This window comes from Myotis yumanensis, unplaced genomic scaffold (genome assembly GCF_028538775.1).
Source record: "Myotis yumanensis isolate MYYU_CA2020_CCGP unplaced genomic scaffold, mMyoYum1.0.hap1 SCAF_8, whole genome shotgun sequence".
Classification (NCBI taxonomy): domain Eukaryota; kingdom Metazoa; phylum Chordata; class Mammalia; order Chiroptera; family Vespertilionidae; genus Myotis; species Myotis yumanensis.
This window is the reverse complement of record NW_027223759.1, coordinates 19874646-19888615: the sequence shown is the minus strand read 5'-3', so window position 1 is coordinate 19888615 and position 13970 is coordinate 19874646. Positions and strand designations below refer to the sequence as shown.

General features: G+C 45.0%; 1 protein-coding gene and 1 long non-coding RNA gene across 2 annotated transcripts in view; one reads left to right on the top strand and one right to left on the bottom strand.

Annotated features, from left to right (window-relative positions):
* Nucleotides 1–13493, top strand: part of MARCHF4 (membrane associated ring-CH-type finger 4) — a 77000-nt gene extending 63507 nt beyond the window's left edge. Inside the window, exon 5 of the mRNA XM_070423306.1 lies at nucleotides 13090–13493. Coding sequence (XP_070279407.1) covers nucleotides 13090–13457 — 368 coding nt within the window. The 3' untranslated portion in view covers nucleotides 13458–13493. The remainder of the gene's footprint in view (nucleotides 1–13089) is intronic.
* On the bottom strand, nucleotides 1179–13187 carry LOC139015539 (uncharacterized). Its single transcript, XR_011472455.1, has 3 exons — nucleotides 13016–13187; nucleotides 5526–5858; nucleotides 1179–1492 (listed from the first exon to the last, which is right to left on the bottom strand). It is a non-coding gene; the product is annotated as an uncharacterized lncRNA (long non-coding RNA).
* Nucleotides 13494–13970: the final 477 nt, after the last annotated feature.

The following is a 13970-nucleotide window of genomic DNA, read 5'->3' as shown; positions in this document are numbered from 1 at the left end:
CATTTTGTTAGCTATACTAGAGCTAACAGTGTCAGAGCATGTCCCCCAGGGCAAGGATTATTCTTCCCATTTTTCAGACAGTAAAACTCTGAGACTGAAGGATTTGTCTTAGACTGAGTCGGACTCTCTGTTGTGTTTTGCTTTTTAAAAAATACATATTTTTATTGATTTCAGAGAGGAAGGGAGAGGGATAAAGAGATAGAAACATCAATGATGAGAGAGAATCATTGCTCAGCTGCCTACTGCACCCCCACCCCCACCCCCAACACACACACACACTGGGGATCGAGCCCACAACTGGGGCCTGTGCCCTGACCAGGAATCGAACCGTGACTTCCTGGTTCATAGGTTAACCCTCAACCACTGAGCCAAGCTGGCCAGGCCGTTCAGTGTTTTTCTAGGAGAGGCTGTCCACAGGAGAAAATGCTGGTAGGAAAAATAAAAAAGGGAGTAATATGTGACTTGGAGAAGGGAGAGGGAGGTGATAGGCAGTAGTTCAAATGCACAGATTCTTTTTTTTTTTTTAAATATATTTTATTGATTTTTTACAGAGAGGAAGGGAGAGAGATAGAGAGTTAGAAACATCGATGAGAGAGAAACATCGATCAGCTGCTTCCTGCACATCTCCTACTGGGGATGTGCCCACAACCCAGGTACATGCCCTTGACCGGAATCGAACCCGGGACCCTTCAGTCCGCAGGCCGATGCTCTATCCACTGAGCCAAACCGGTTTCGGCAAATGCACAGATTCTTATGGTGGCTGTGACAATGGTGATTTTGATGACAGTGATGATGATCAGTAGTGATGATAGTGGTTTTGAGGATAAAGTTCAAGTACGTGTCACTTCTCCTGCTCTGCAGTGTGCTGGCCAGTTGAGGAAAAACACACAGCACTGCATAAGTGGTTACAGAATATCAGCTTTTTAGGGGCTCTCTGGAAGCAAGAAGCAGGTGAAGCCTGCAACATCTACCAGAGATTCTTCATTTCTAGGCTCAACTAGATATTCAGACCCCACAGAACTACCAGTGAGCACACCTGGCACCAGATCCATTTAGAGCAGCGGTTCTCAACCTGTGGGTCGCGACCCCTTTGGCGGTCAAACTACCCTTTCACAGGGGTCGCCTAAGACCATCCTGCATATCAGATATTTACATTATGATTCATAACAGTAGCAACATTACGGTTATGAAGTAGCAACGAAAATAATTTTATGGTTGGGTCACAACATGAGGAACTGTATTTAAAGGGCCAGAAGGTTGAGTACCACTGATTTAGAGGAAAGTAGGATGAGAACCATGACCTCCACAAGGCAGGTCTGGCTTACCTCTGCAGGTGAGTCCTTGCAGGACATCCATATCCTTGTTGAGGGCTAGTCTCTTGGCCCCCAAATAATAGTTCAGGAAGGAAATAAGATTCACAATAGTGGGTGTAGGATTCACCGTGGCATAGTTTCCAGGGTCCCCACAGAAGTCTCTGTTTCCCTTTCCTTTCCTGTGGAACAGAATAATACCACCCTCGTTAGAGTTGCTGAGAGGACTGGAGAAGATGGTGCATGTAAGGAGGAGGCAGGCCTAAGTTATCAGTGGCCAGAGTAGGAGGCACCTGATTAGAGTAGGTTCCACCCGTAGGCACTCAATAAAGGTTTGCTGAATCCAGTCACAGCCTAGAGAACCTGACCCTGTGTCCTCATGTAATTGAGTGTCTGCTGTGATTTGGAGCAGTGCTTCTTTCGGAAGGTCTTGGGTCCCCTCACGCGTGACCCCTCAATGAGAAGATCTGATTACATTGAATGTCCTCGCTCCACCTGCCTCTCTTCCGTCATCTCTAATGACACTGTCTGCCCCAGCAGGGAAGCTGACAAAGCCTCACAGAAAACAAATGGGACGTTCTCTGCTCCAGTGGGTCAAGTTATTAGAATTTAACAAGAGCAAATTAATTAAGGTCTTTGGCACCAAACACATTTTTTTTTCTTCACTTCAGAGACCCAAGAGATTGGCCATCAAAGTGTCAACTTTGCAAACATAAGGACTTCATCCTTACCATGTTTGTTTCTTACTCGTGGGTGGACTGGGGTCAAGGGGAGGAAGGAGAGCAACATTTCTGAGCTTGCTCCAAATCTTTAAGACAGTGGAATATGGTTGTTAACAAAATTATTTTAAAAATTTTTGTTAAAGTTTTCTCTGTGTGTTATCTATTCAGGTTATTTCCTTTGATTTAGAGATACCTGGTACCTGCCCTCTAAAATATAGGAATTCAAATCCTAATTTGTAGCAAGTGGGCAGGGGGTGGTAGCAGCAGAACTATAAAAACATTTTAAAATTTAATTTTAATTCATATTAATTTAAAATACATGTATGCCATAAAGACTCCTCCCTTTGGGCTAGACATGACCTGCCTGTCAAACCTTTTAATTCCCTGATTAGAAAACTTTAAAAATATGGAGGAGGCAGCCAAAAATATGGAAGAGACTAGGAAATAAAAGATCTAGGTCTGAAAACAAGATTGGCCACTACCTACCTCTATGACCAAGTTACTTCCTCTTTCTACAACTCAGTCGACTCATCTGTAAAATAAGAGGGTTGAACCTGATAACCTCCAAAGTCCTTCTGGCTCTGACATCCTAGGATTTTGAAGTTATGTCCATTGTGAGAAGATATCATAATTCTCAGAGGTTGACAGCTGTGGCTGGGTGGAATCTCATTAATGGCGTGGAGGACAAACAACCCATAGGCATCAACCATGTAAACCAGCAAGTGAGGCTCAGTCTATGTTTCATTATCTGCATGTGACTTGTCCAATTTTCTGAATTTACTATTAACTCATATCTCACCCATGCCCTCCCTCACCCCTCATGGCTTCCCATGCATGACCACTTCTCCCCATAGCTGAGCTTTGGGATGCTTGAAGGATGAAGATGACTGATTTAGAAGCAGACACACCAAGTAAGCACTGTCCCTCTCAAAGGAGACCCCTTGGGAGGTAATTCACTTAATCCAGTTGTGCTGACAAGCTCAAAATATTTTAGGAACACCTCTTGAGAGCTGTCTTCAGTGCCTGCAGCACAGTCTTTGGAACAGACTCAGAGTGGCATGTCTCTTTGTTGCCAGGGGTTTGTGACTAGAAATAGCCCAATCTGATAAATAAGGTGGGTGCTCAAGCCAGCTAATACATTTTGGAGACCACATGAAAACATGCCCTAATCTGCTTTTCTCGTCTGGCCTCTAACCTAGTACTGAAGTGATTTTAATAAGGGTATCTCCCGCTTAAAAAATAAGCCACCACATTTCAGTGGCTTAATGCAATAGAAGTTCCTGATCAGTGGGAGGTTCTCCTCCACACAGCGATTCAGGGACCCACGCCCCTTCTATTTTGTGGCTCCACAGTCTCACAGGGCTCCAGCGAATAGAAAATAAAAGAGAGCACAGATAAGGGACACCCACATACTTTTCCTCTCAATACCCATTGCTTAACCTTGGCCATGTTTGTATAAATAAACTACTTTTGTAACTTTATAATAATCCTTTTAAAATGAAGTTATGTGATACTTATTTAATAATACTGATAATAAAATAATAACTAATACAGTGGGGCCTTGACTTATGAGTTTAATTCATTCCATGACAGAGCTCGTAACTCAAATTACTCGTATGTCAAATCAATTTTCACCATTACAATGACACGTGATGCTGGGCTGATGTGGCATTCACTGTGACGTTCGCTGCGCCAACTAGCGGTGGGGTATCTGAAGCTGGCTCGTAACCCGAATTTTAGCTCGCAACTCAAAGCAAAAAATCGGCCGAGAGACGGCTCGTATCTCGAAAAACTCGTTAGTCAGGACACTCGTAAGTCAAGGCCCCACTGTATTTCTCATTATATACCAAGCACTGTGAAGAGTGCTTTATGTGCATCATCTTGTTTATTCCCTACAATCCTATGATGTAGTTACTATTATAATGCCCATTTTCTTTCTTTTTTCTTTTTTTTAATCCTCACCCGAGGCTATTTTTCCATTGATTTTTAGAGAGAGTGGAAGAGAGAGGGAAAGACAGAGAGAAATATCAAAGAGAGAAACACATTGATTGGTTGCCTCCTGCACGAGCCCTGGCCAGGGCCAGGGCCGGGGAGGAGCCTGTAACCAAGGTATGTGCCCTTGACCAGAATCAAACCTGGGACCCTTCAGTCCACAGGCCGATGCTCTATCCACTGAGCAAAGCAGCTAGGGCATAATGCCCATTTTCTTGACGTGAAAACTGAGGCTAAGAGATAAATCACCCAAAGTCATACAACTAAAACCCAGTTTCATCTGATACAAATCCCACATTCTTAACCACTCTGTTATAACAATGTAACACACATATAAAACACATCTTATATGACTTCAAATAGAAATTATATATACATACACATAGATAATTTAAAAAAAAATTACCTTCTCCATAGCTGCACTGTCTCTGGAGGGAGTACCTAACCTTGAGCACAGAGAATGAAGCAGCCCAGACACACGGCACTGTTCTGTTTCGGATAACGTAGGTTTATGTCCTACGTCATGTATAAGCTGTGTGTCTTAGGACAAGACATTTACCCTCTCTGAGCTCACTTTCCTCTTCTGTAAAGTAGAGATTTATATCACCAACTTCACAAGGTTTCTATGAAAAGTATACTGTATTTGCAAATCCATTTTAGAGTGACAGTCATAGTAAGCATTCAATAAATATTGACTGTCATCACCATCAATCACCATCATTGCCAGCACCTTCATGATCACCATCCAGAATGGCCGAGAAACACAATTCTGTCTATATGTGTCCAGAGGGTGAGAACTCTGCGCCTCTTAAAGAAACCCCACAGAAAAAAATCCACAGTATCTTAGAGCGTAATCCACACACACTTCCAGGGATGGGCATCTCAAATTGGGGCTCCAGGATACTTCTCTTTCCTACTCAGTCCTACTGAGTTAAGCTTACATTACATTAAAGAGCCTCAGCTCCCAATGATTTTCCAACAAAGTTCTCACAGGTTTCTGCGGTGCCCTGGGTACGAGTGCCTGGAATGTTCTCATGCCGATGCATTGAGAAACGTTCTGTACAGCTTGACCAAGGTCAACTGGCCCAACAGGGCCCTGCTCAGAAGGGAATTCTTTCAGAAGCCACTTCTAAGGGACAACCTCTCCCTGGGCACTGAGAGATGGAAACAGAAAGTGGCTTTGCATTTGCCCTCACTGAGTGCTTTCAGCATCCTCTCTCCTTTGAGTCTTTGTTGAGTCAGATAACTCAAAGCATTCATCAAATGAAGACTCAGACCATTCAAGTCAAGGTGAGCCTGCCCAAAATGGGGCCCCTGCACCCTCATCTTGCCAATTCCTCAGGGAGGCCCCGAGAAGTGCAGCCTGGCTACTTGTGAGAAGCACAAAGCTGTACGCCTGGAGAATATTGGACAAGTGGCATTGCCAGTCAGGTCTATCCTGGCAGCAGCTTCTGAACCCACCCCACATAGCTAGTTATATTGATATCTTTCCCACACTTGCCTGATAAGTTCTTTGGTGCAGGTCCTGACAGGGCTAGCCCCTTGAGGGGTGGCATCTGAAAGGTGAGTGTTTGGCAACGGTGGGACTTCCGAGGTGTCTTGCCCCATAATTGCCTGCAACTCTGCAGGGGAAGGGGAGCATCCCTCCAGGTGACTACTGAAGGCTCTCAGCTGTGGGAGAGGAGACGCAGGTGCGAAGGCTTGTCTCCACTTCTGTGGAGCTGGTTGGTCTCTAGAGCTCCTTTCAGTTCCAGCAGTGGTTCTCAACCTGTGGTTCGCCAACCTGTGGGTCACGACTCCTTTGGGGGTTGAACGACCCTTTCACAGGGGTCACCTAAGACCATCAGAAAACATATATATAATTACATATTGTTTTTGTGATTAACCACTATGCTTTAATTATGTTCAATTTGTAACAATGAAAATACATCCTGCATATCAGATATTTACAATATGATTCATAACAGTAGCAAAATTACAGTTATGAAGTAGCAACGAAAATAATTTTATGGTTGGGGGTCACCACAACATGAGGAACTGTATTAAAGGGTCGCGGCATTAGGAAGGTCAAGAATCACTGATCCAGCATGTTACTCATCGATAAACAATGACTCACACCGAGGCTCAGGAAGGACGGTTAGGAGATGAAAGAACAGGTGCTTCTGTTTGGGGATGGGGCTGGCAATGAAGGAGGAAGAGATATGAGTGGGCACTTTCTATCCTGAGATCTCCCCTGACCCCACAACAACCAACATCATGTGGCATTGAGTGTTAGATGTGTGCCCCACTCTGTGCCAGGCATCAGTATGAAGGACTCATTACCATGTTTAATCTCATAACAACCCTATAAGAAAGGGGCATCAGCCCCAATTTACTCAGAAAAAAAAGTAATTGCCTAAAGCCACAGGCTAGTAAAGTGACAGTGCTCTGAATGTTCAATGCATGCCCATTGGTAAGTTGACTTTAAATTGTGGAGCCCAAAGATCTTTGGGTCTAGGAGAGGAATAATCCATTTCTCCAGTGGTCTGGCATTTTCATGCCTGTCACATCTGGAAGTATTTTTTAAGTTACTTACAGTGGGCCAGGATAAGGACCATGTCGTAGGCAGTGCTGTCCACACACAGGCAGCACCGGCATTGCCTCAGAGCTGCTTAGAAATGCAAATTCTTTTTTAAAAATATATTTTTATTATTTTTTTACAGAGAGGAAGGGAGAGGGATAGAGAGTTAGAAACATCGATGAGAGAGAAACATCGATCAGTTGCCTCCTGCACACCCCCTACTGGGGATGTGCCCACAACCAAGGTACATGCCCTTGACCAGAATCGAACCTGGGACCCTTCAGTCCACAGGCCGACACTCTAGCCACCGATCCAAACCAGTTAGGGCAGAAATGCAAATTCTTAGGCCTCACCCCAGACCTACTGAGTCAGACTGTCTGGGGGCGGAGCCTGTGAGTCTGTATTTTACAAGCTCCCTGGTTGATTCTTGTGCATGCCAAAGTTTGAGAAGCACTATTGGAGAGTTGTCTGCAACTTTTATGCCATTTAATGAGGATACCAGCAGGAGATGGGGGTAGGGAGGAGGATTCTAGCATGAGAGGGAACCAGATGCTTCTCTACAGACTTCTCAGTTAGCACTGCCTTCTTAACTCCATGCATGATGGGGACCAAGTGTCACAGAAGCACATAGTAGGTACTCAGGAAATACCAAGTGGAATTAAATTGTCTCTCACTGTTGTGGACACAAGAGCCAATGGCCAAGGTTCAGCAAGGGAGGATGGGGATGCCACATCCAGAAGAACTCCCTGACACTGCTGTGGTGAGCTAGGGGCATGGGAGCCATCCACTCACAATGGTCACCTTCCCTCATGGGCTGAGCTGAGCAAAGGACCGTTTAAGCTGGAGGTCAGGGGGAGCTATGATGGCAAATGAAAAGTTCTGACAACCTATGGAGCCTACAGTTTTGTGAGGAAGAGGAGGCCAAAAAGGCAGAGAGATGTTAGAAAGACAAAGGCAGCAATGGTTCTGGAACTGGATTTCCCACAAATACAGCCCAAGGGCACATTGTAGGTGGTTACCAGGTAACTGTTAAATTACATAGAAAACCCCAGAAAAGGACACAACCAAAATTTACTGGGTTTTGAATATTACCATGCCCTCTAATTTTCCTTTTTTTTCCCTGCTCCTTCTCTGCTTCCCTTCACTAATCACCTTCTCTCTCTCTCTCTCTCTCTCTCTCTCTCTCTCTCTCTCTCTCTCTCTCTCTCTCCACTGCCATTTCCCATCCATCCATCTTCTTTCTCTTCAACCTTGCCCACTCACCTGTTCCAATCAGGTAAGCCCCACCCATCTTCCCCCATTAAAAAAAAAACATTCTGCTATCCCTGGAACCAATAAGTAGTTTGTAGAGCAGGAAGCAGAGGGAGTGCTAGGGAGTATATGTGAATGAGGTAGTTTGTGCTTTTCCAACTTTTGCCAAACAAGCATTATCTACAAACACAGGTGCACCTTCCTCCCTTCAGCCACCTATCCATTAAAATGGTTTAATTACTTCCTGAACACTAGACAGTTAGATAATTAGAAGGCAGCATTCAGACCAATAATTTAAGCCACCCTATTCAATCAGGGTAAAACTGTCTGATCAGGAAGCTAATTAGGAACCAACTGTAGTGGCTCTTATTGGAAAGAGTTTAGGGTTTCAAAAGATCCCGCTTCTCTCTCCCTAAGGCCCCTGTTTCCTCCATCATCACTGAGGCTTTTCAGTCTCCTGAAACTGTGTTAGCTGCCCAAGCCTCAACCGTACCTCCTGTCCTCAAAGGGCTTATGATCTAGAGAAAAAAGCATAGCAGTGTTCAAACAAGGCTTGTGGAGTAAATGAACAAATAAATGGTATAGTGCTAAGGGTGCATAGGCAGGTATTCAAAAGGTTGAAAGAAGTGATAAGAGTTAGCACATTGGGAGAGGGTGAGAGCAAGGCTCTGGGTAAAGAGCAAGCCCCCCTGTCCAGAATCAGGCAGGCTGATCAAGGGGTCCACAGTGGTCCGCTGAAGATTTATGAACGCCCTAAAATTATAAGGACAGTTTGTGTGTTTGGTTTTTCTTTTTCCAGGAAGACGGTCCTTAGCTTCCATGAGATCCTCAAGGGGTATATACTGAACACATTAGGATCTACTGGGCTACAGGGAGATTGTCTCTCCTTCAATGAGCCCTTGAAGACTTGTCACGCAAAGTGCAATTGCAGGAGCCATTGGAATCCTGGAGACAAGAGTGACAGTGGGTAGCAGTCTTGCCTCCTAGGATCACGGTGTGTTGGAGGTTGGAGAGGCTTTGAGGTGTTGCCATCCAGTCTCTTTGCTTCACATCAGGAGGCCGTACTATTTGCTCTTGTGAGTCAGTGCTTAACCGCAGGGGCCAGACCAGCCACCTCTAGATTTACAATTTCTGTAATTTCCATTGTGCCTCATCCCTAATCATCATCATCCCTCACTCACCATCACAGGTCCCAGCTTCTAAGACCACCCTCACAATATGGACAATCATCCCTTTCCTGTTTTGCTCATCCCTTAACTGGTCCCATCTTCCTAGCCCTTCTATTGTGCCCTCTGGACCTCATGGTCCATCATTGGCAGCCCTTCTCTGAGTATAACTTTCATCTTCCCTTAATTGCAACATAACTGTCTCCTGAAGACATTATTTCTTGCATGACTTTCTCAAGTGGTGGCTGCTTTTCCTATCATGCACTATTCTGTGGGGTCTGGAGGTGGGATCCCCTTCTTGATGTTGTTGGCTGCTGACTGCCTACTCACATTCCTTGATGGACCTGACTCATAGACTCCCTCCCACCAGTCTTGACTTCAGAATCTTTACAGATCAGTGGTTCTCAGCAGAGGTGGTACCATCCCCTAGTGGGAATTTTGGAAATGTATGAGGTTTTTCATTTGTTTTCAACTGTAGTTGTGCCCAGAATTTATATTGAAATTTATATAGTCTTGTTATAAATGACTTTCCATTTGTTTTCTTTTTTCCCCTTTATCTGTTAGGGCAATATATATATATATAATCGTGACTTATCTTATGAACCTCATTTCAGGATAAAAAAGGGGATATTAAAATATATTTGTTATAAAAAGGAGGCATTTGGTCTGATAGTACTGAGATGACTGATGCAGAAAATATGTCCAACTCCTCATTACTCCAAAATAATTTTCCTCCCGCTCACCTCAGCCCCACTCAAATGGTCAACCTCTAGACCTTATCCTCACCAAGAACCACACCACTCCCAAAGTCTAGATTTAAACATCCCACTCTCTGATGATCATCCCCCTCCGCCCCCATCTTTGTGGTTTACTGATCCCTTGGCTGATGCATGGAAGAGGCAAGGAACACAGGTGACTTCTAGAAGCTGAAAAGGCAATTCTCCAACTTCATAGAGACCTCTTGTCATTGACCCTAAAACTTTTCTTTTTCATTATTCTTTATTTTATTTGTGTCTTCACTTCTCTCCTCCCCAGGGTAATAACTACTCCCTTGCAAACATCCAGAACTCTCACCTTCTCTCCTGCCTGCCTTGCTTTCCTGGAGAAATAGTCAATACTGATTACATCCAGCTCTCTTCTTATTCCACAAATACACCTAGCAAGCAGTTGAAAGTGTAGGAAAAAAATCACATAACCAATGACTAGAGCAGGAGTGGGCAAACTTTTTGACTCGAGGGCCACAATGGGTTCTTAAACTGGACCGGAGGGCCGGAACAAAAGCATGGATGGAGTGTTTGTGTGAACTAATATAAATTCAAAGTAAACATCATTACATAAAAGGGTACGGTCTTTTTTTTTTTTAGTTTTATTCATTTCAAACGGGCCGGATCCGGCCCGCGGGCCGTAGTTTGCCCACGGCTGGACTAGAGTCTAGTCACTAGACTCATTTCAAACTTATGGCCACAAATTTCAAATGGGCACCCAACACCATCAGATGATTCTGCCACATCTCCCTTGCAAATTCACTCTCCCACTTTCCAAGATAACTATTTCTCACTTTCTCTTTTCTCCACAAATTGTCAGCACTTGCTCCCTTATCCCTTCCCCCTTAGCTGATGACTTCATGGAAGAAAAAGATGCACTTGCACTTCTATCATCTTACCTTCAAGGTGCCCACCAAGCCAGTGGTCACTCCTCATTTCACTGACCTCTCAACAGCATTTTCAAATTATCACACTCTCTTTCCTGAAATATATATTTCTCTAGACATCTGGGTCTCTATTTGCTGGTCTTGCTTTTACACCATTTATTGCTCATTCAGAGCCTCCTTTGCTGATTTCACCTCCATCAAATAGTCACCAAACCTCTATACATCGGAAGGCTCACAGAGCCTCTGTCATTGGCTCTCTTCACTTGTTTACCATCTCTCCCCAGGAGATCTGGGCCATTCCTAAGGCTTCACATTCTACCTCTGCACTGATGACTTCTATCTCCAGGCCAGACCCCTCCCTAAGCTTCAGACTTATATGTTCAACTGTCATGCTGGTCCTTCCAGTGAGATTTCTATCAGACATCTTAAATGTACTGTGAATAAAATACTAGTATAACTATCACTGTGGCTAAATAATGGCCCCCAAAGACATCCAGGTCATAATCCCTGGAATCTATTAATGTTGCCTTATGGTAAAAGGGATTTTGCAAATGTGATTAATTTAAGAATCTTGACATGGGGTGATTATCCTGATGACTCAGGTGGGCCCAATGTAGTAATCACAGTGCTCTTATGAGAGGGGTGCAGAGGGAGGCTTGAAGACAAAAGAATAGTAGGAGATGTGACAGTGAAAGAAAGAGGTAGACTGATGCAAGGAAGAAGCAAGGTGACTTCTAGAAGCTGAAGAAGGCAAGGAAATGGGTTCTCCATTCAAAGCCACCAGAAAGAACCAGCCTTGCTGACACCTTTAGATCAGCCTGGCGAGACTGATTTTAGACTTCTGATCTCCAGACCTATAGAAGAATACATTTGGGTTATTTTTAGCCACTAAATGTGTGGTCATTTGTTACAGCAGTCGTAGGAAACTAATAGAGTCACTGCCACCACCACACAAATCCACACCCCCTACCCTTGTGCCTTTTACATCTTGATAAATGGCACCATTACTAACAGCTAAGGCCAAAACCTTCCAGTTGTTCAGATTTTTCTCTTGATCCACGCCACACCTGTCAGCTCTACTCCCAGCATACATCCTATTTCCAATGGTTCTCACTGTCTCCACTGCTATCACCCTGGTCTAGGCCACCATCATTTCCTCTTGTGTTCTGCTCCTACTCTTGTCCTCCTCAGTTTATTGCTTCACAGGAGCCAGATGATCTTTCTGGAGGGTAAATCAGATCACATTATTCCTCCTACTAAACCCTTCAATGGTTTCCCATTATATTAGGATAAAATACAAGTTCCTTGTCATGGCCTACAAGGCCCTATCATTGATTGGCCTCTGCACTTATCTCCCTGAACTTCCCCACTCATTCACTGCACCCTGGCCACACTGACCTCTTTTCTGACCCTTTGCATCATTCCCAGCCCCCAGCCTTTGCACTTGCAGTTCCTACCACTGAATGCTCTCCTTTCAGGCCTTTGCATGGTCTCAATTCAAATATCATCTCCCACCACCTTCCTGCTAAACAGGACCTTTTAGAACCTGCAGCCAGTGGCTATTTAACCCTATTTTACATTCCTCATAGCATTTTCTCAGTACCTGAAATAGTCCTACTGGCTTGTTTACATGACTGTTATGTGTCTCTCCACTAGAATGACTGTAAGCTCTGAGGGCAGGATTCTTCCTGTCCTTCTCACTGCAGTATCTCTAGTACTTGGCACACAGTAGGTACATAATTAATATTTATTTTCCTGGTTGTCTGACATGGCTTGTTTCTGACTCCACCTTCCCACTGGCCAATATAACTGTGTCCAAGTCTCCCAGTGGTGTGTGTATTTCAGTAGCGCTGGGCTAGTTGTACAAAGAGTTAACTAGTGGAATTTTGGACATCATTCAGAAGGTATGGCATGACCCTGGGGTTTCTTTCATTCAACATCAGCTAAGTACGGGGTGCCATGGATACATGGTAGAGGGAGGAAAGAATACAGGGTGGGGGAAAAGTAAGTTTACAATTGTGAGTACTCAAAACAGAGTTTATTCTTGTATTAGTATTTATTAATTATTGTATTATTTTATCAAACAACTATAACCCTACTTTTGCCCCACCCCATATTTATATTATACCTCAAAGACAACAAATTTGGATCTTGTGAAGTCACAATATGGGTGGGTAGAGTAGAGGTAGACAAAGGTATCACATGGAAGTTCTCAGCTATTCTGTGGACTTGGTGTGGTTTGCACCCACTAGAGACTCATTGAACCTAGGAATGTAGGGATGGGAACCATGTGGCTCAGAGCTGAAAGGCAGGTTTGAAAAGAACAAATCAAACTAGAGAAATCCAGCTTGCCCCCCACCTACCTTCATTTATAAATAATGGGAGACTATGACTTGCTTTCCTTACGTGGCTTTCCTTCTTCTCCCTGTGGCCTCAGGTCTCATCATCCACGAGGGACCCTCCGTGTACCGCATCTTTAAACGGTGGCAGGCTGTCAACCAGCAGTGGAAAGTGTTGAACTATGACAAGACAAAAGACCTGGAGGATCAAAAGTCAGGAGGCAGGACAAACCCCCGGACCTCCTCGTCCACCCAGGCCAATGGCCTCTCCTCGGAAGAGGAGGCTGCGGACACCCCTGCCCCCGAGGAAGGCCCTGCCCGGGCAGCCAGCCAGCCCTCAGGCCCTCCCTCTGATCACCACTGTGCTTACACCATCCTGCACATCTTGAGTCACCTAAGACCTCATGAACAGCGGAGCCCCCAGGGGGGCAGCCGAGAGCTCGTCATGAGGGTCACAACAGTGTGAAAGGAGTGCCTGGAAGGGCAGCCGTGACCATACACAACAGCGGAGGGTGGGCTGGGAAGGGGCTGGGCCCGATGGGATGCTGGTCTGGGGAGCAGGTGTGGGGAGGCCAGGTGGCTCCCCAGGCACCAGAGCAGAGGGCAGGCAGAGGGTGGGGGGCTTTGAGGGGTCTGGGGGCAGGATTAGAGCTGCAGTGAGTGATGTTGGTGTGGTTTTGTGGTTTCCAATCAGTCAATACCATTCTCCAACAAGAGCAAGGAAAACCAATACAAACTCAACAACAAAGTGCAATACAGACTGAACCCAACAAAATACAACAACAACACTGGGCACATGTACCATGGTCAAACACCTGGGGGAAGTGGAGGCTGCAGAGGGCAAGGCTGGCCTGGGGATGGTGCCCACCTGTGCACGTGTGGAGGGAGAAGCAATGCAAAGGGCACAGAAGAAAAAGCACCTGCAGCCTGCCCTGCTTTACCCTTGAGTTTGTTTTGGTTCCTCTCTGGGCCTGACCCA